Source organism: Aquarana catesbeiana, linkage group LG04 (assembly GCF_042186555.1).
Source record: "Aquarana catesbeiana isolate 2022-GZ linkage group LG04, ASM4218655v1, whole genome shotgun sequence".
In the NCBI taxonomy this organism is placed as follows: domain Eukaryota; kingdom Metazoa; phylum Chordata; class Amphibia; order Anura; family Ranidae; genus Aquarana; species Aquarana catesbeiana.
The window spans coordinates 567161675-567184165 of NC_133327.1; the positions used below are offsets into that span (position 1 = coordinate 567161675).

Sequence of the window (22491 nt, forward strand, 5' to 3'; positions counted from 1 at the left end):
GACCGTGCATAAATGCATGAAAATTGTAAGAAATTACATGTGATAAACACACTAAAATGTGCATATAGGTGTATAGGTGTAATATATAGGTGTAATATAGTGCCACCAAAACATCCTTACATAAAAATGCATAAAATTACATGTGATTTACACGCTAAAAATAAACTGTGTATAGTATACAAATGTCAGCTTTTGTTTAGTTGATATTTTTGTGGGTAATATATATTGCAGTATGAAGTATAATAAAATTTATCACAATTCCTATGATTTCAACTAGTAATGTTAACCCGACAGTCCATCCATCATTGAGAATACAGGGTTAAATTATGTAGTGATTAGCAATCCTGATATTAACTTCAAACATCGGAGCTTTTCAAATTTCGTTTCCCAGATAGACAAGTGATGAGTAGCGCTTTGTTTCAATTTGTGTTGATCTCAGCACGAATTTAACCATGAAAAACAAACAAAAGTATAATTGCGCAATGAACTAAAGTAACAAAAGGAGAGAAGAATAAAGCCACAGTGATACACTCACAAGGGCCCGGTATATATTAAGCATAAAGGTTGAGAAAGTCACGTGGTCTGTGACGTAACGCATGGGAGGAGCCAGTGATGCATACGGCTGTTCCGAGTCAACAGTAAGACAGCAGCGGCTGTTTGAAAGAGTCTCGTTCACAGCGGCTGATTGCAAACCTTTATACTTAATATATACCGGGCCCTTGTGAGTGTATCACTGTGGTTTTATCCTTCTCTGCTTTTGTTACTTTAGTTCATTGCGCAATGATACTTTTGTTTGTTTTGCATGGTTAAATTCGTGCTGAGGTCAACACAAATTGAAACAAAGCGCTACTCATCACTTGTCTATCTGGGAAAATAAATTTGAAAAGCTCCGATGTTTGAAGTTAATTTATATTCAGGAGCGAGCCTGCTTCGGTTCCCCCATAGCAAACTGCTTGCTCTGAGGGCACTCGGCAGGAGGGGAAGGGGCCAGGAATGCCCGCGGGGAACCCAAGAGGAGGATCAAGGCTGCTCTGTGCAAAACCACACCACAGCACAGAGCAGGTAAGTATAACATTTAAAGTGTCTCCTCGGTCATTTTATCAACTTTCCATCTATTAAATCTTCTGCCCTTGTTTTAACTTTGGATAGTAAAACATTTTTTTTCTGCCAGTAAATACCTTATACAGCCCGCTTCCTCTTTCTTTTTTGGTAATAAGCCTAGACTTATGACATCATGCACAGCTCTCTCTCTCTCTCTCTCTTGTGAGAGTTTGCCGGGAAGGGAGGGGGGAATGAGTAATAAGAGGGACAATGAGAGCTGCAGAGCTGGAGGTGTGTGTGTGTGTAAATCCAGGAAGTAAACAGGCAACAGCTTCAGCTGCCTACAGTTAAAATGGCTGCAGCCAGACTTAGTAGAGGGAGATTTCTGCAGCATATTTGATAAGTACAGAATTACAGTATATATAAAATAATATGCAAAGTGGTTGGAGGGAAGCTTCAGTAAAGATGTTTTTATTACAAATTATTTTATCAGACTGCGGTTCCTCTTTAATATCACTTTAAAGGGATTGTAAAAGCAGAAGGTTTTTTATCTTCATGAATTCATTAAGATAAAATGCCTTCTGTGTGCAGCAGATCCCCTAATACATACATTTGCCCATCTAGATCCAGCAATGTTGCAGGAGTGTCTCGGCTGCCCCTGTCTTCCCCCCTCATTGGCTGAGACAGCAGTGCAGTGCCATTGGCTCCCACTGCTGTCAATCAAAGTCAGTCAACCAATGAGGAGAGAAATTGGGCATGGCCAGGCCACTGCTTCGTGTCTGAATGGACACAGGGTGCTGTGGCTCTGGTGCCCCAATAGCTAGCTGCTTGCTGTGGGGGCACTCAACAGGAGGGAGGGGCCAGGAGCACCGAAGAGGGAGCCGAGAAGAGGAGGATCTTAGCTGCTCTGTGTAAAGCCACTGCACAGAGCAAGTATGTATAACATGTTTGTTATTTTTAACTAAAAAAAAAAGGCAACCCTATCATCTGTATGTGGGTTGTGGTGCACTGTAGCCACAAGTGTGTTGACCGCTACTCTGCGTGCAGCAGGGTGCCATTTTAAATGAATGACACTGTGAAGCAGCTAGTACAATGCTTTATCTAGCTTTGCCATCACAACGCAGTGAAACATTTTCTGTGCATTGCAACAAAACACAAGTGGGAAGCCAGCCTTATTCAGAAACTGTTTTGAAATTAAAGTCAACTTTTTAATTACATTTACAGTATCTCATAATGTTCCTTTTGTGGGCTATATTTGGTATGACATGTTGTCGGTGATGGACCTCTGCTAAGAGGTTTGAAACTTGCACTTTACACGTAAGCTCCCAGGTTGTGACTTGGCACTGATGTGCTTATAATCAAATGAAAGTTACCTGAATGTGGAGAAAGGTCTTGCTCTAAAAGACTGAAACAGATCAATGATGTTTTTAGGCTGTATCCTCTATGAAATTATGTGGATATGAAATGTGGCTTCCCTGTTATTTGCCATTGTTCTTTCCTTTTTTTCTGATAGGGTCATGAGATGACAAGCATCGGTCTACTGCTTGGTGTGTCAGCCGCAAAGCTCGGCACAATGGACATTTCCATCACACGGCTCTTAAGCATCCACATCCCAGCTCTACTACCTCCTACCTCTACAGAGCTGGATGTGCCCCATAACGTGCAGGTGGCAGCTGTGATTGGCATTGGACTGGTTTACCAGGGAACTGCACACAGACACATTGCAGAAGTTTTGCTTGCTGAAATAGGTAAACCATGGCTAAAACACATGTCATGAATATTAACTAGAAAGCTGCGGAGATATTTATACAACATTTTTTATGTAAAAAACAGCTTAATGAAAATCATATCATTGTCTGGTAATGTTACTTGACACATGATTCTATATAGTTTGTAAATCACAAGGTTCTTGGTAATACACTCAACATCAGAGGGGACAGCTGTTCACGTTTATTCTTCTACAAGGGCAACAAACAAGATGTGAGCAGAAAATATAACACATTAAAGTCCAGGCCTCCTGTCAAACAGTTGCCCAGGCTTGTCTCCCTGTAGCCACAGACAGGAATTCACTCTGTATTCTTAGTCACTTATGGCTGTCAGTATCCTCCAAAACTCAGTGGACAACAGGAAACACTTCTAGCTGGGCGCAACAGAAACTTTGTCCAGTATATTAAATATGCATGCTCTGCTTACTAATGTTACATAGTAGTTGTGCTTTAGCATGGCTTAACAGTTAAACTGTTTTTAAATCCTGGGGATAATGGTGAGTTCCCCTGTGGTCAGAGAGATTAACTATGGTAAATCTTTCCAACTGGTTTGAAAATATTCCTTCCAGGAGGCCCAAACCTTCTCCCTTCTATAGTAATGAGCGAAGGAGCAATGTACTATGCATATGTCACTATTAACATTGGTTGAGGATTGGTAGATACACTATATTGTTAAAAGTATTAAAATGCCTGCCTATACACGCACATGAACTTTAATGGCATCCCAGTCTTAGTCCGTAGGGTTCAATTTTGAATTGCCCCCCCCCCCCCCCCTTGCAGCTATAACCGCTTCAAATCTTTTGGGAAGGCTGTCTGCAAGGTTTAGGAGTGTGTTTAGGAGGCCTGGCTTGCAGTCTTTGCTCTAATTCATCCCAAAGGTGTTCTATCGGGTTAAGGTCAGGACTCTGTGCAGGCCAGTCAAGTTCCTCCACCCCAAACTTGCTTTTCCGTGTCTTTATGGACCTTGTTTTGTGCTCTGATGCGCAGTCATGTTGGAACAGGAAGGGGCCATCTCCAAAATGTTCCCACAAAGTTGGGAGCATGAAATTGTCCAAAATGTCTTGGTATGCTGACGCCTTAGGAGTTCCCTTCACTGGAACTAAGGGGTCAAGCCCAACCCCTGAGAAACAACCCCACACCAAAACAAGGTCCATAAAGACATGGATGAGCGAAGTTTATGGTGGAGGAACTTGACTGGCCTGCAAAGAGTCCTGATCTCAACCCGATAGAACACCTTTGGGATGATTTAGAGCGGAGACTGCGAGCCAGGCCTTCTCATCCAACATCAGTGCCTGACCTCAAAAATGCACTTCTGGAAGAATGGTCAAACATTCCCATAGACACACTACTAACCTTGTGGACGGCCTTCCCAGAAGAGTTGAAGCTGTTATAGCTGCAAAGGGTGGGCCAACACAATATTGAACCCTACGGGCTAAGACTGGGATGTCATTAAAGTATAACTAAAGTGAGCACCTTTTAGTTTTTGCAGAGGGGACTAGAACGCTTGTCAGTTATTATTGCTGTCTGTGTCCCAGTTAGGGAGATTCACCCTCTCTATTTGTCATGTTTACCATTATCATTGAAAGTAAAAGAAAATCCCCAAATTATGGGTTGTCCCCAGAAAAGTAATAGAGGGGAAATCTTCCAATGGGGACACTAGTTCTGGTGGCCTGGGGGTCCCCAAGGAATTCCCTTAATTTGCAGGGCTTTCTTCTTACTTCCTATTTGGCTATGGGACAGGAAATGAAAGGAAATCGCCCCAGTGGGACACAGATGGAGAAAAAAAAAAAAAATCAGACGGGTTATAACTCGCCCTTGCTCTATCCAAAATGAAAAAAAAAAAAAAGTTTTGCCTATAGTTCTACTTTTAACGTTCTTGTGCGTGTAAAGGCAGGCGTTCCAATACTTTTGACAATATAGTGTATCTTCCTGTCGGCGATGAACATAATCCGATAACAATTGGGAATCGGAAACAAAACAGACTTGCTGGATGTTGTATTTTTGCAGTGGAAGATCCATCCATTCATTCATTCATTCATTCATTCTATTCGTCTTTTGAATTGATTCCACTTTTATTTTGCATATCGCTCATAGAGATGGTTAAAAGACTTCAACAAACTACTTTTTTTACTACAGCCTATTACCATGATTAACTTTGAAAAAAAAAAAAAAACTTGTGTTAGATAGATGATTGATAAGTTTCTTTAAGAGACAGGGATCTCTACTCTCACTGAGTAAAATGACTATAACACTAAGTTTTTGAAACTCATTTTGGGTTTGGGAACTTAGATTTTTACCCAAGTTACAATATGCACTTGAGTTAACAGTATGGGGCAAACTTGCTAACTATTTTTTTTTTTTTTAATTTTTAGGTCGCCCCCCAGGGCCTGAAATGGAGTACTGCACAGACAGAGAATCCTATTCCCTGGCAGCAGGCTTCGCTTTGGGCATGGTGTGCCTGGGGGTAAGAACAGTCAGCTTTTAATCATTTATTGACCAATAAAACCATTATGTTGTTGTTGATACTTTCCAAACAGTTATATTATTGTTTGGTTGTACATTTGAATCAAGTGTTGTTGCCTTTTTCCAGCACGGAAGTAATTTGATTGGCATGTCTGACCTGAATGTTCCAGAGCAGCTATACCAGTACATGGTTGGTGGACACAAGCGGTCACATGTTGGTGTCAACAGAGAAAAGCACAAATCTCCTAGTTATCAGATTAAGGTATATTAAACATGTTTACTTTAAAAGCAAAATGTGTATGTTGTGAAAATTTTGATTCAAAATATTCTGTCCAGGCCACACCCCTGACATGTTTCGCCCCACCCACCAGGCTTAGTCTCGGGAAAGCCCTATAGGGGTAAGGGAGAGTGTGTCCCCCTCACTTCCTGAACCATACCAGGCCCAGGGCATGGGGGTTTACATTGCCCCCTCCTTCCGGGCAAAGCACCTTGTCCCCATGTTGGTGAGGACAAGAGCTTCTTCCCACAACCCTGGCCCGTGGATTGTTGGGGGTGGCTTCAAAATCTGGAAGCCCCCTGCACAAAAAAAGCACCTTGGAAGCCCCCTACCCCAAAGCACCTTGTCCCCATGTTGATGAGGACAAGGGCCTCTTCCCGACAACCCTGGACGTTGGTTGTCGGTGTCTGCGGGCAGGGGGGCTTATCGGAATCCGGGAGCCCCCTTTAATAAGGGGGCCCCCAGATCCCGGCCCCCCACCCTATGTAAATGAGTATGGGGTACATCGTACCCCTACCCATTCACCTAGGAAAAAAAAGGGTCAATAAAAAAACACACTAGACAGGTTTTTAAAAAAATTTATTAGGCAGCTCCGGGGTCTTCTTCCGACTTCCGGGGTCTCTTCCTTCTTCTCAGCACTCTCCGGCTTTTTCTCTGTGCTCTACGGTTCTTCTCCCGCTCTCCGGTATCTTCTGCCGGGCTCCTCCGATATCTTCTGCTCTTTTGCTAGCGGTGGCCAGGTCTTATCCACCGTCTTCTTCCCTCTTCTCTTCTTCCCTCTTCTCTTCTTCCCTCTTCTCTTCTTCCGATGTTGACACAACGCTCTTTCCCACTGTAATGCGGTGTGTGCGGTCTGTAACGACTTATAAAGGGATGGGGCGTGGTCACGGGTGATGTCACCGGGTGACCCCGCCCCTTATGACGTCACAGTCCCATCCCATCCCTATATAAGTCGTTGCGGACCGCACACATGGTATTACAGTGGGAGAGAGCGTCGTGTCAACATCAGAAGAAGAGAAGATGGTGGAGAAGACCGGGCCACCGTGAGCAGAGGATAGCAGAGGAGCCCGGCAGAAGATACTGGAGAGCGCGGAGAAGAAGGAAGAGACCCCGGAGAAGAAGGAAGAGACCCCCCGAAGTCGAAAGAAGACCGCCAGAGCTGCCTAATAAATTACTTTAAAAACCTGTCATGTGTTTTTTTTATTGACACTTTTTTCAATAGGTGAATGGGTAGGGGTACGATGTACCCCATACTCATTCACATAGGGTGGGGGGCCGGGATCTGAGGCCCCCTTATTAAAGGGGGCTCCCGGATTCTGATAAGCCCCCCACCCGCACCATTTTTTCGGCGGTTCACCTTAAGATCGATACCAGACCGAAGGGCCTGGTATGCTCTTGGAGGGGGAACCCATGTCAGTTTTTCATTTAAAATTTGATGCGGAATTCCCCCTCAAGATCATCTGAGCACAAGTCGCATGCCAAAGTCGGATCATGCGAGACGGCGATCCGACTTTGATCTGACTTCAATGATATTCAATGGGCTGAAGTAGGACCAAAGTCGGACCAAAGTAGTGCAGGGAGCATTTTCAAAGTCGGATCGACTTGTGTCGGACCAGTTAAGACAGCTTTCATAGGCAAACATTGATTTTCACACGTCGTGCGACATGAGCTCCCAATGTCGGAGCGTTTGTCGTACCAGTGTGAACCCAGCTCAATCACTTATTTCAGGCCGGGTTTACACTGGTGCGACAAACCCTCTGACATTGGGAGCTCATGTCGCATGACGTGTGAAAATCAATCTTTCCCTATGGGAGCCGTCTTAACTGGTCCGACTTTGAAAATGCTCCCTGTACTACTTTGGTCCGACTTTGATCCTACTTCAGCCCATTGACGATCATTGAAGTCGGATCAAAGTTGGATCGCCGTCTTGCATAATCCGACTTTGGCATGCGACTTGTGCTCTGATGATCTTGAGGGGGAACTTCGCGCCAAATTTGAAATAAAAAACCGGCACGGGTTCCCCCTCCAAGAGCATACCAGGCCCTTCCGTCTGGTATGGATTGTAAGGGGAACCCCCTATGCCGAAAAAACGGCGTGGGGGTCCCCCCAAAATCCATACCAGACACTTATCCGAGCATGCAGCCTGGCCCATCAGGAAAAGGTGGAGATGAGCGAACGCCAACCCCCCCACCTCAACCGTACCAGGCCACATGCCCTCAACATGGGGGGGTGGGTGCTTTGGGGCAGGGGGGCGCCCTGCGGCCCCCCACCCCAAAGCACCTTGTTCCCATGTTGATGAGGACAAGTGCCTCTTCCCGACAACCCTGGTTGTTGGTCTGCGGGTGGGGGGCTTATCGGAATCCGGGAGCCCCCTTTAATAAGATCCTGGCCCAGATCCCGGCCCCCCCACCCTATGTGAATGAGTAGGGAGTACATCGTACCCCCTACCCATTCACCTGGGGAAAAAAAGCGTCAATAAAAAAAAAACACACTAGACAGATTTTTAAAGTAATTTATTAAGCAGCACCGGGGGTCTTCTTCCAACTTCGGGGGGTCTCTTCCAACTTCTCCGCGCTCTCCAGGCGTCTTCTCCCGGTCTCCAGTGTCTTCTGCCAGGATCCTCCGCTATCTTCTGCCCGCTCTTTTGCTAGCGTTGGCCCGGTCTTCTCCGTCATCTTTTTCCCTCCGGTCTTTTTCCGGTGTTGACACGCCGCTCTTTCTCGCTGCAATGCCGTGTGCGTGGTGCGCAACGCTATAGGCATGGGGCGTGGTCACCGGGTGATGTCCTCGGATGACCCTGCCCCTTATGACCTCACTGCCCGGGGCATGATGGGGCAGTGACGTCATAAGGGCGGGGTCGCCAGATGCCATTGCATTACAGCGGGAGAGAGCATCGTGTCAACATCGGAAGAAGAGAAGAGGGAAGAAGACTACAGAGAAGACCGGGCCAACGCTGGCAAAAGAGCAGAAGATAGCAGAGGAGGCCGGAGAGGGGGAGAAGGGGGCGGAGAGAGCAGAGAAGTCAGAAGAGACCCCTGGAGCTGCCTAATAAATTGCTTTAAAAACCGGTCTAGTGTGTTTTTTTTTTTTTTCCCCCCAGGTGAATGGGTAGGGGTACCCCCTACTCATTCACACAGGGTGGGGGCCGGGATCTGGGGGCCCCCTTATTAAAGGGGGCTCCCGGATTCCGATAAGCCCCCCGCCCGCAAAGTCCCTTGTCCTCATCAACATGGGGACAAGGTGCTTTGGGGTGGGTATGTAACCAAAGTTGATGCTTCCAGTGCAGTATATGTTAACACATTGCTGGGGATGCCTCACATATTTAGAAGGCTTCCTTTAATTGATCTCTTACTTTGTGCAGATTTCTCTATGCTTGTGAAATATACAAAAAGGTGCTGGTATAGTTTTTAAATTGAACCTCACCAAAATACATGGTACTGTGGTACCATGCGTCTTAAGTGGGCACAAACAAACATGCAATTGGTGGATGCGTGGGGTGCCCTTAAGAATTAACGGCACCCATGTTTAACGGCAAAAGGCATTGCATTTTTGTGTGGTGCAAGAAAAAGCGCAGTTTCATACATTTTACCACACTGAATCTCGTGTGAAAAGTTAAGTGGTCAGTAGGTTGTAAATCCCCCATGCTAGCACAACTCCCCCCCCCCCCCCAATATCCCCATCCCCCCAATATCCCCCTCCCCCAATATCCCCCTCCTGACACAAACCCTCCCTCCTGACACTACCTCATACTAGCCACAAACCTCTCCCCTTCCTAAATCCCCCCTGCTAGCACAACCCCCCAATACCCCCTCTTTGCCCTTGCTACAGCAAAATGAAGCAAAGCCCTGTGTATAATCCAACCAGGAAAGGGTTACAGTGTTAAGTTCCATGTATGGAGAGGAGGGAGAGCACATCCTGTTCCTCCTCCTGGCTCTCTCCCCCTCTATGCTGTTATCTGTATTCTGCCAACCAAAGTGAAAGCTGTGTAAGCCGCCCGACCTTCCCTTAGCAAGCAATGATGTTATCGGTTGGTAGGACGCAGGCGGGCGGCTTACACAGCTTTCACTTTTCACTTTTGCTGGCAAAATACAGAAAACAGCATAGAGGGAGAGAGAGCCCGAAGGAGCAACAGGATGTGCTCTCCCTCCTCTCTGTACACGGAGCTTCACAATGTAACCCTTTCGTGGTTGGATTGTACAGGGCTTCTTGTTGTTTTTCCGCAGCACCCTGGTTGAAAAAAAACGTGTTAGATTATTGTTCCGTTTGGCTAAAATTATCTAGTCTGGGAAAGGCCTTTTATGTTTGAGTACCTTGAATCCAGTGAGCTGTCCTAAGGCAAACATTGCTGATTTAAGTGTAGTCAAAAATAGAATATGTGCTAACGCCTTGGTTAAACAGTGTCTGTCATTTTTCATATTTTTTTCTTAGGAAGGAGACACTATTAATGTGGATGTTACATGCCCTGGAGCTACTCTGGCGCTGGCTATGATCTACTTGAAAACCAACAACAGGTACTGTAGAGCAGTGCAATGACATTTGTTTAGAATAGTACAGAATGTTCTTACAGAAAGCAATATCAGGTCTAAGCAATCCTGTATGACAGCATATTGTGCCACAAATCTTAAACTGGTTAGAGGGCTGTGGAAATCATTGCACACGTGGGCTGTAGCTACATTCATTGCAACAGCCCAAACAGCTGCGGAGAGCAAATATGTCACCAAAGAGATCAGTGGCCTGTAACAGTTACTCTATTAACTTCATTGTGCATGTATGTTCCTATAAAATGCTTCTAAACACAGGTCAGGTTTCAGAGTCTGAACTAGATCGCAGCTCTTCTTGCCTTCATATATGTTCTGATTAAAGATGAGCTCAGGCGTGTTCGCACAACCCACGTGCAGAGCCACATGACATTTCCTGATCTCTGCAGCCACGTATCGGACAATGTCTCACTGCTTGTGATTAGCGCAGTGCAGTGCCGACTTCCTGGTGGGCTCTGCACGTGGGCTGTGCGAACACGCCGGAGCTCATCCTTAGTTCTAACGATTTGTTTGGCCAGAACATGGTACAGAAAAAGTTAGTACTATTTACTGTACAGATCATTATAGCACACTGCATACAAGGTAATAGCTTTTCCAATTTTCCTCTACAATTGAGAGGTTCGTGGGTCTCCACAGGCATTTCTGGGCAGACAGATGCCATTTGTGTTAGTAGAGTCAGCATTCATGTTTTTAAGATATTGATATGCGTGGTTTTATGAATTTCTAACCACTTTCTGCAATCTGTTGCTGGCTTCAGACTGGTTGAGCATTGGTATATTTTACCATCCGTTGTAGCATACTTTTCTGTCTTTCATTGCTGGGATAAGGGTGATGATACTCACCCTTTTGGGCCATTTTTAGGGGCACTAAGGAAGCACGCAATTTTGTCTTTGTTTTGTTCATGCTAAAAATATATAAAAATAAAACATTAGACAACGTCAATACAGTAAAAGCCTACAGGATTTTGATTTGGGAAAGTCGTTCTATGTATGACTGTAATCCACCCTTACTATTCTATGTATTTACTTTTATATGCGTAAGAATTTTTTGGCAAACCTTAAATCTTACTTTTATCTTGATGATGATTTTATATATTTTTTTCTATAGATCAGTAGCAGATTGGCTGCGGGCCCCAGACACCATGTATTTACTTGACTTTGTAAAACCAGAATTCCTTTTACTGCGGGTATGAAGACTTAACTTCTACTTTTATGACAATTCTATTAAAAGCAGTTTTGCAATTACAGATTATATGACACCATGTACATTTTAAAGTAGAACAATAGGCAAAACTTTAGTTCCATTTTGGATATCGTAAGGGAGGGTTATAACCCCTGACATTTTTTTTTTCCATCTGTGTCCCATAATGAGATTTACCTTCACTTCTTGTCCCGTAGCCAAAACAGGAAGTACGTGGAAATCCCTGAAAATTACGGGAATCTCTTTGGGGCCCCCCAGGTCACCACAGCTAGTGTCCATAGTGGAAGATTTCCCTTCTTTTACTGTTTTGGGGACAACCCAAAATTTGGGATTTTCTTTTACTTTCAATTTTAATGATAATGGTAAACAGGTCAATAGAAAGGGTGAATCTGCCTAACAGGGGCAGAGGTAGATGCCTCTGCCCTTTTGCAGATGAAAATCTGACAGGTATTCTAATCCATCACCAAAAAATTGTTTTTCCTTTAGTTATACTTAGTGAAAGTCAGTGCCTCTGTAGATTTGAATTGGTTTGCGTGAATTCTTCAGATCCATAGGTAATGGTGTATGAAAATTTTTTCACATTTTTCTTTTTTTTTTTCCCCCAGACTCTTGCTAGATGCCTTATTTTGTGGGATGACATACTACCCAGTGTGCAGTGGGTGAACAGCAATGTACCACAAGTAAGCGTTGGTGAAATTTAATGTATTTATTTTATCGCTGATATTTAGATTCCAGTATCTTTTTTTTTTTTTTTTTTTTTTGTATCTGAGGCCAAAACTGTATTTTTGATGTTTTAGATAAAGTGATAAATGTTAAAACTTCTGCCAGAAATTTTCATTTTGTCTGTGTCCTTTTCCACACCTGTAGGTGCTGGTACGATTTTTAAATTGAACCCCACCAAAATACATGGTACTGTGGTACCATGCGTTTTAAGTGGGTGCAAACAAACATGCAATTGCTGGATGCATGGGGTGCCATTAGGAATTAATGGCACCCATGTGTAACTGCAAAAGATGTACCAGCTTAACAATCACCATTAATAAATGTATCTTGAGAATATATTGTGCTGCCAAATGGGGTTCCATGGCTGCTGACAAATAATAACAAATAGGTCCCTACTATGTAATTCATCTTTCATCACCAAATATATATTACAGTGTGGTGATTTTGACAGTTTTGCTTTATTAAAAAGATTCTCAATTTTAAAAATTTCCTTTAAATATTTAACGAGATGGATTATCTTGTTTTTCAGATAATCACAGGAAACAGCGCTTCACTACATACTGGAGAGCAACCTGCTTCAGAAGATTTAAACATGGAGACTCTGGCGTATGTGTTATTAACAGTTAAACATTTTATGTATTTTATCTGTGGATTATAGAGAGAGGTATAATAGATAACATGATGAGGAGCAGGAAATGTCCATCCATGGCACCCAAGATTGTAAATTTCTTCCACCTAGACCCGACCACCCCGTGTGTGTGTGTGTGTGTGTGTGTGTGTGTGTGTGTGTGTGTGTGTGTGTGTGTGTAGGCCATTGATATGTCAGTGGGGGATATATTAGGTAGCAAGTAAACATGTTGTTAATGAAGTTGATGTTTTGAAAGGGGAAAAAGTAGGGATTTCAGTTTGTTGTGTGTGGGACTGCGTAGCCAAGTGAGCATCAGAACTGCACCATGGAGCAATGGAAGAAGCTGGGCTGGTCTAGTGGATTCAAGAATGCTTTGAGGCAAACATCAACACATTTAGGGTATTGACTTGGCCTCCAGATCTCAATCCAAACAAGCATCTGTGCAATGTTCTAGAAAAACAACTCCAATCTTTAGAGGGCCCCACCTTGCAACTTAAAAGACTGAAAGGATCTGCTACTAATAGCTTGCTGCCAGATTTCACAGCACACCTTCAGAGGTCTAATTTAGTCCATGCTTCAACAGGTCAGGGCTGTTTTGGTGGCAAAAGGAGAAACAATTCAATATTAGGTGGGTGGTCTTAAAGTTATGGCTGATCGGTGTATATCTCCTTGACAATGTTTTACAGCCAACACTTTGTAAACTCAGGATCATTTTTCAGCTGATTTTTTGCTGAAGCTAAATTGTATGTTCAGCCAAAACCTTTTTTTTTGTGTGTGGAAAGAATGGGGGTAGGATTAGAACATTTTGTTAAGTTTTTATTTCTATCTAGGCCTCCATTACAGAAATTTCAATACTTTATGTTCCATGACAGCAGGTTTACCAGACAAGAGGTGAATCGGAAACCACCAAGACAGCAATAAAAATCTGACAGAGGGTTCTAGCATCCCTATTTTGCTTAAAAATACACTTGCTTTATCTTTGGTTAAATTACTGTCAGAAGAATGTCTCAAACTTCACTGGTTGCTTGCTTGAAAACCAGCTAGTGTCCCACCATTCTGCTGTCCCAGGTTTTTTATGTTTATGTTCTTTTATCATTTTCTAGTCAAGCCCATGTGTACATAATAGCTGGAGCTTGCCTGGCCTTGGGGTTTAGATTCGCAGGATCTACAAACTTAGATGCTTTCAACTGCCTGGTAAGATCTTCTTTTACTATATTCACAATAGATTACAATATGATTACTTCATCACTTTATGAGCTTACTTAATGTATTAATAACTCTTATTACAGTGTAAATTTGCAAAAGACTTTGAATGCTTATCTGGTCAAGCAGCAAGTACAGTAAGTCACCTTAATTTTTCAGAAATGTTAAGAGATATACAGGCATTGTTATGTTGTGTATGTATGTGTGTGAGATATCTATATATACACACACACACCCACACCCACACACACAAAACCTTTGCAACCTTATTGTTGCAAAACATGCTGATCAGGTGCTCCTTGCAAGATTTCTGACAGGGGAGGGAAAATTTATCAGAAGAGTTGTCTAAGAGCCAAGGACCACTGGTGGGAGAGCTTTCAGAAAGAGAAAGACCTGGCATTAGCAGGTACAATTGTTTCAAAAAAAAACAATAAGTAATGCACTAAACCGCCATGGCCTGTATGCACACTCACCACGCAAGAATCCATTGCTGAAGAAAAAGCATGTTGAAGCTCATTTAAAGTTTGCTGCACAACATTTAGACAAGCCTGTGAAATACTGGGAGAATATAGTCTGGTCAGATAAGACCAAAATTGAACTCTTTGGGTGCCATAATACATACCATGTTTGGAGGTCAAATGGCACTGCACATCACCCCAAGAACACCATACCAACAGTAAAGTTTGGAGGTGGGAACATCATGGTGTGGGGCTGTTTCTCAGCATACGGTACTGGCAAACTTCATATCGTTGAAGGAAGGATGAATGGAAAAATGTACCCAGACATTCTTGATAAAAAACTTGCTGCAATCTACCAGGATGATGAAGATGAAACAAGGGTGGACATTTCAGCAAGATAATGATCCCAAACACAAAGCCAAGGAAACTCTCAATTGGTTTCAAAGAAAATAAAGCAGCTAGAATGGCCCAGCCAATCATCTGACTTGAATCCAATAGAAAATCTGTGGAAAGAACTAAAGATCAGAGTTCATAGAAGAGGCCCACAGAACCTTCAAGATTTGAAGACTGTGTTGAAGAATGGGCCAAAATCTCACCTGAGCAATGCATGCGACTAGTTTCTCCATACAAGAGGCATCTTGAAGCTGAAATATTACAAAATGAAAGGGCCCTCAAGGTAATGCCTAACACTAAATTATAATGATCAAAAAAGTTCAAAAGAAAAAAAACTTACTTGAGTTTGACAAATCTCAATAATTCAACGAAGGGGGACAATGAATGGAGTGGGCACCTTCGGTAAATGCATAATTAGAACTGAGAATAAAAAACCAACCTGTCTCGGCTCAACCAGCCCAAAAGCATGAAACTAGAAATAGCCCACTGCATGTATCAAAGATGACAAACAATGTTATTAGATAAACCACAAATGTATGTTTAATACAAATGACAAACTAATAAAATCAAGCCACCTCCTGCAGACACATGAAAAGACCAAGATAACAGCGGCATGTGGCAATTATGCAATAATAAATCTAATGTTGAGGGTTATACCCTTCAGTCCACAAAACCTCTTAGGAATGAATAGCTTGCGCATCTATGGAGGCCAATATATATATATATATATATATATATATATATATATATATATATATATATATATATATATATATATATATATATATACTGTCAATGCTCATGGGATAAAATGTGCATATCCCCAATGTCAATCTGCTGCATAGTTCGATCCAATAGTGATGTGGGTTACTGGCCACATATACACAAATTGTGCTGACAATGTCCTGATGGTGTTTGGATGACCCAAGAAGGGGAAAACTTTTTCAATGGTCTAGAGGAGGTATGTCAAACAGCATGGTTGTGTACACACAATGTAGAGCCACTAAAGACACTCAGTGGCATATCCACTCCTGTGTGGCCTCCCTCTCATTGTAGAATATGGCTGCACAAAGTAAACTGATAGTCCCAAACCCCTAGGGCCATTTGTAATCCAAAGGTTGTATATAAAATATTGCATAGTTCCCAGGTTCTTGGGGTGTAAGGTGTACTTATCAGATCAGAAATGTGGCCTTCTTGATTGTGCCGCAATCAGTATTCCATTGCAGGGCGCATTCAATAGCACTGACAAGTGGGTGCCATCACAAGATCAATAGGGTCATGAGTATAAGACTGGGGCAAGGCCTGACCGGTTTTGCCGGTCACCGCCGGTTGGTGAAGAGCCCCAATCAAGTGCAGTCCTGCCACCATGTGCAAAGGCCGGACTTTAAATGGCAGATATCTGCATGGTTATATATGTGCCATGCTTGTGTCATCACTCAGCACCTGAAAAACTTGAGTATAATGGACAATGTGAGTCAATACATGTAATGATACTAAATCTCCACAAGAGGGAGACATAAAGCACCAAAAACCAACTAGTCTGGAAAAATGAAAACATGGTGGCAAGAAACACTCATACTATTCATTAATAGATTTATGTCTAAAATATATACATAATTAAGTATCAATAAACAGGGGCTAAATACCTATACATGCAGTGAGCTAAAAAGTGAAGAATTATTTACATGTGTATGTATGTACAAATAATAATAGTTGAACCCTCACTTCAAAAAAGGACTGAAGCTTAAACTATCATTCAAGCCAGGAGCCTTGGTTGCCTCCAGCTCCCAAATCCGTCGGGCTTCCCACTGGTGGACCAATTGGTCAAAGCACAATCAAGAGTCTCTGTTATGGTATGCCTAGCCAGTGGAACCTTCAAATGATAGGTCTCAATCACATAGACATGTTCCTGGAACCGTTTCCGTACAGGTCTAATGGTTTTTCCCACAAAAAATGAATTACAGGAGCAAATGATCACGTATACCACCCCCAAAGTACCATAGTTTGCCTTATGCCTACATTTCAGGAGTCTTCCTGTAGGTAGCTCTAGGGAGTCACCCTAAATCATAAACTGGCAAAACTCACAGCTTCCACAGCAAGTCATTCCCGCTTGCCTTGGGAGGCCAGAGGGTTTCCAGGTAATATCACCATGTACCAGGAGGTCGCCCAAAGAGCGAGCCCTCTTGTATATTAGTTGTGGATCCCTGGAAATAAACATACTGACTGAAGTGTCCTCCCTTAGCAAGCGCCAATGTGCCGAGCAGATATCCCTAACTTGACTAATCTTTTAAGTGTATTGTAAACAATGTCTTGTGGGGCCTGGTTCGTTGTCCCTTCTCTCCCTACATTGAAAAATTAGGGAGATTCTATCACTCTTGCCCTATTATAGGCTTTAGCGAACCACTTTCTACTATAGCCCCTCGAATTGAATCTATTCCTCAAGACCCTGGCCTCCTGTTCAAAATCACTATCATCTGTACAATTACGGCGGGCCCTTAGATCCTGGCCAACCGAAATGTTACTGATCAAAGTCCCTGGATGGAAGCTTTCTGCATGTAATAAACTGTTAACTGCAGTTGTTTTCCTGTACAGCTTGGTGCTACGTCCCCCTCTATCCAGAGAGATACTCAAATCCAAAAATTTGATCCTTTCTCTGTAATAGTCGCATGTGACACTCAGGTTGTAAGAGTTGTTACCCAGAGCACTCACAAATGACCCTAGTTCCTCTTCAGTGCCTGACCACAGGATGAGGACGTCGTGGATGTACCTGTACCAAGACATTTTATGTGGGAAAAACTATTAGACCTGTACGGAAACTGTTCCAGGAACATGTCTATGAGCTTGTGACCTATCATTTGATGGGCCCACTGGCTGGGCATGTATGCCTGGAGCATAACGGAGACCCTCGATGCCTGAAATGTTGGGTTCTTGAGGTGATCCCACAGGGAAAAGGGGGGGGACGGGGGACTTTTGACCAATTTGGTCCGTCAGCAAGAAGCCCGATGAGTTTGGGAGCTGGAGGCAACCAAGATCCAACTATTATAGGTATTTAGCCCCAGTTTATTGATACTTAATTATGTATATATTTTAGACATAAATCTATTAATGAATAGTATGAGTGTTTCTTGCCCCCATGTTGTCATTTTTCCAGACTAGTTGGTTTTTGGTGCTTTATGTCTCCCTCTTGTGGAGATTTAGTATCATTACATGTATTGACTCATTGTCCATTATACTCAAGTTTTTCAGGCGCTGAGTGATGACACAAGCATGGCACATGTATAACCATGCAGATATCTGACATTTAAAGTACGGCCTTTGCACATGGTGGCAGGACTGCACTTGATTGGGGCTCTTCACGCAGCCTGCGGTGACCGGCGAAACCGGTCAGGCCTTGCCACAGTCTTATCCTCATGACCCTATTGACCTTGTGATTGCACCCACTTGTCAGTGCTATTGAATGCGCCCTGCAATGGAATACTGATTGTGGCACCATCAAGGAGAAGGCCACATTTCTGGATCTGATAAGTATACCTTACACCCCAAGAACTTGGGAATTACTCAATATTTTATATACCAACCGTTCAGTCAGTTTGCTTTTTGCAGTCATATGCTACAATGCGAAAGAGACCATACAGGAGTGGATATGCCACTAGGTGTCTTTAGTGCAATATTTTATATACAACCTTTGGATGTACAAATTGTCCCTAGGGGTTTGGGACTATCAGTTTACTTTTTGCAGCCATATTCTACAATGAGAGGGAGGCCACACAGGAGTGGATATGCCACTGAGTGTCTTTAGTGGCTCTACATTGTGTGTACACAACCATGCTGTTTGACATACCTCCTCTAGACCATTGGAAATGTTTTCCCCTTCTTGGGTTGTCCAAACACCATTAGGACATTGTCAGCACAATTTGTGTATATGTGGCCAGTAACCTTCATTCTTAAGAGGTTTTGTGGACTCAACTCAACCTCAACACTAGATTTATTATTGCACAATTGCCATATGCCGCTATTATCTTGGTCTTATGGTTCTACAAGAGGTGGACTTGGCTTGTTTTTGTTCATCATTGTTTTAAACATACATTTGTGGTTTATCTAATAAAATTGTTTGCTATCTTTGATACATGCAGCGGGCTATTTCTATTTTTATGCTTTTGGGCTGGTTGAGCCGAGACAAGTTTTTTATTCTCAGTTCATCTCGAAGCTGTCATTACCAACAAAGGATTTTGTGTGAAGTAGGTAACGTGTTCAATACTTTTTCCTGTGCCATTCAATTTTTTTACACATAACTTAATTTCTAAGCATACTTGATTTGGTTTCTTTGTATGTATGGATTGCATGGGTTGTTACCAACGTGGTGAAAATTTCATGTCAATAGCACCTGTTAGAAATATATTTACTTAGAAAAATGGTGACGTATTTAATATTTATGTGTGTGTGTGTGTGTTTTTTTTATATATATATATAATATATACTATATAGCTACCATCACCAAAAACACCAGCCTCCACAAGGCCTTGAGGAACCAGTGCTTCATGCTTCCTCATTAAACTGCTATATAATCAAATGCTATATTATTTTGGCTTATGCAGCCAGGGACTGATGTTCAGGTAGAGCTAACTAGTCAATTGCCTCAACTCAGATCCTTCTTTTCAGCCCTCGTATGTCTACATACCTAGGCATTTAGCTATGTGTCCAGCCACCATGAGAGCTCACGACAATGCTACAATACTTTTGTCTTTACCGCTATTATAAAGGTAGAGTGTAATCCATTTAATGAATGGTGGCAAAGGGAAAACCTAAAGGTAATCCAAGGCTCTGCATCAGTGCCTTTCATTGGGCCATAATTGTGATAGTGACCTGAGTAGTTTTGTCAAAGATAACAAGGAACAGATTCCTCTTTCAATATGCTACAGGAGTCAGAGTAATTAAAAGCGGTTGGCTAGTATGGGCCACAATACTTTTCACGCTGATCTTTGTCCTATTTCTTTGGGCCTCTATGTAAAAATTAATGTTAGCACTATAGTAAAGGTATTTGTTATTCTCTGGTATTGTGGCACACAGTAATATATATATATTTTTTTATGGTTTTTAAGTCTTTCAGGAGTCCGTGGCTGATACAGTTTCTGCCCTCTTTATTTTTATTTTATGGAGAAGGTGTGTTGGGAAATATACCGCATTGCTTATGTGTGCTCATTAGCAGCTGCGGTTTGGCAGTGTGCAAGGCTTCTTTTACATTATACTATTCTTTGGAAATGCACTATTCAGGCTTCCTGCAGAAAATTTGTTGTTATTGATGAACTGTTTGGCTTTGGGTATATACACATAATCTTCCTGTGTGTCATGCTCTCTCCTAGACAGGTCATTATAACCTGGAGACATGCCTTAGTGTGGTGCTGTTGTCCCTTTCTATGGTTATGGCTGGTTCTGGGAATCTCAAAGTTCTCCAGCTGTGCCGATTCATGCACAAGAAAATCGGGGGAGAGATGAACTATGGATTCCACCTGGCTCACCACATGGCCCTCGGCCTGCTGTTCCTTGGTGGTGGAAGGTGAGATGCCCCTCTAATACTATAATTTGCTGTACAGTAAATGCTTTGTAATTTACATATTGGAGGCTTAGTTCACACCAGTGCGCTGTGCGGCCTCGCATGTGATTTGCACCACACCCCAAATCACAAATGCGATGTCTGTGCAATGCCAATTCAACCATACAGATTGTATGGCTGAATTTGCATCGCATTCAGACCAAAATCGTGCAGGACCCTTTTTGTTGGTCCGCACCAGAATCGGATCGCATTGGTATGTGATCCGATTCATGTCTGAACTGACAGTTCGCACTGCGGTATGCAAACCAATCTGGGGATGTCATTATCTTTGTATTGACACCTGCAGCTGTTCGCATATGGCAGGCAGTGTAAACTGCCTGCGAGTCGGGTGCTATGCGGGAACTCGTGCTGGATTTGCACGGGTTCTCGCATCGCACCAGTGTGAACTGACCCTTTTGTTGCTTTTTTTTAATCATTTTTATAATAACAAACCTATTTTCATTGTCATGAATGAAGACACTGTTGCTCCTGAGCAATCGGCCTAGATTAAATGGTCTCTGGCTATCAGTCAGACTGCTGAGTCTATTGTGTGCAAGCACACAAGACCCTGTCTGGTAAACTCCCATTGAGAAGTGTCTCAGCAAAGCACAGCAATGTGTAGCTTTTGTAAATGGAGCTTGTATATGCAATGAGCAAATATGGGCAAAGTAGATAATTATAAAATATTCATATAAAAAATATATATACAAATTCTGCACTACTTTTTTTATAGGTTCTGTTTCCTAAAGCATATTTTCACTTTTGCGGTCAGATTTCAGAAAACGCCACTATATGTTTGTGTTCCCATTCACAGAGCATGCCTAAAAAATGTTTTTTAAAAAAATAGTTCTTACCTTTTTTGATGTTTCTCAGTAGAAGATGTCATGGCTAGCTGCAATTTATAAATATTCTTTAAGTTATGCTATGTGAATGGGTACATGTAAAAAATATAAAGCAGGTGTTATCCCAGTTTGGCTGCAAAAGTGGAAATACATGTTAAGCTACTTTTTCAGTACATGGTGCAAATTCAACTAAGCCTAGCCTGTAGTAGAAGAGGGTAAATGTTTACCCTTATGGCGGCCTATACAGTGGATATAAAAAGTCTACACACCCCTGTTAAAATGTCAGGTTTCTGTAAAAAAAAAATGAGACAAAGATAAATAATTTCAGAACTTTTTCCACCTTTAATGTGACCTATAAACTGTACAACTCAGTTGAACAACAAACTGAAATCTTTTAGGTGGAGGGAAGTAAAAATAAAAAAAAACTTAAATAATATGGTTGCATAAGTGTGCACACCCTTAAACTAAGACTTTGTTAAAGCACCTTTAAATTTTATTACAGTGCTCAGTCTTTTTGGGTATGAGTCTATCAGCATGGCACATCTTGACTTGGCAATATTTGCCCACTCTTCTTTGCAAAAACACTCCAAATCTGTCAGCTTGCAAGGGCATCTCCTGTGCACAGCCCTCTTCAGATCATCCCACAGATTTTCAATGGGATTCAGGTCTGGGTTCTGGCTGGGCCATCCCAAAATATTAATCTTCTTCTGGTGAAGCCATTCCTTTGTTGGTTTGCATGTATGCTTTGGTTGTTGTCATGCCGAAAGATGAAGTTCCTCTTCATGTTCAGCTTTCTAGCAGAAGCCTGAGGGTTTTGTGCCAGTATTGACTGGTATTAGGAACTGTTCATAATTCCCTCTACCTTGACTAAGGCCCCTGTTCCAGCTGAAGAAAAACAGCCCCAAAGCATGATGCTGCCACCACCATGCTTCACAGTGGGTATGGTGTTCTTTTGGTGATGTGCAGGGTTGTTTTTGTGCTAAACATATCTTTTGCAATTATGGCCAAAAAGTTCAGCCTTGGTTTCATCAGACCAGAACACATTTTCCCACATGCTTTTTGGAGACTTCAGATGTGTTTTTGCAAAGTTTAGCCGGGCTTGGATATTTTTCTTCGTAACAAAAGGCTTCCGTCTTGCCACTCTACCCCATATACCAGACATATGAAGAATACAGGAGATTGATGTCACGTACCACACAGCCAATACTTTCAAGATATTCCTGCAGCTCCTTTAATGTTGCTGTAGGCCTCTTAGCAGCCTCCCTGACCGGTTTTCTTCTCGGCTTTTCATCAATTTTGATGAAACGTCCAGTTCTTGGTAATGTCACTGCTGTGCCATATTTTCTCCACTTGATGACTGTATTCACTG

The 22491-nt window shown here is 42.5% G+C and overlaps 1 protein-coding gene across 1 annotated transcript in view; it reads left to right on the forward strand.

The window, feature by feature from the left end:
* Positions 1-22491, forward strand: part of ANAPC1 (anaphase promoting complex subunit 1) — a 168091-nt gene that overhangs the window by 101521 nt on the left and 44079 nt on the right. Inside the window, exons 29-38 of the mRNA XM_073628045.1 lie at positions 2555-2789; positions 5180-5271; positions 5398-5532; positions 9976-10058; positions 11193-11271; positions 11891-11965; positions 12538-12614; positions 13740-13830; positions 13926-13976; positions 20051-20244. Coding sequence (XP_073484146.1) covers positions 2555-2789; positions 5180-5271; positions 5398-5532; positions 9976-10058; positions 11193-11271; positions 11891-11965; positions 12538-12614; positions 13740-13830; positions 13926-13976; positions 20051-20244 — 1112 coding nt within the window. The remainder of the gene's footprint in view (positions 1-2554; positions 2790-5179; positions 5272-5397; positions 5533-9975; positions 10059-11192; positions 11272-11890; positions 11966-12537; positions 12615-13739; positions 13831-13925; positions 13977-20050; positions 20245-22491) is intronic.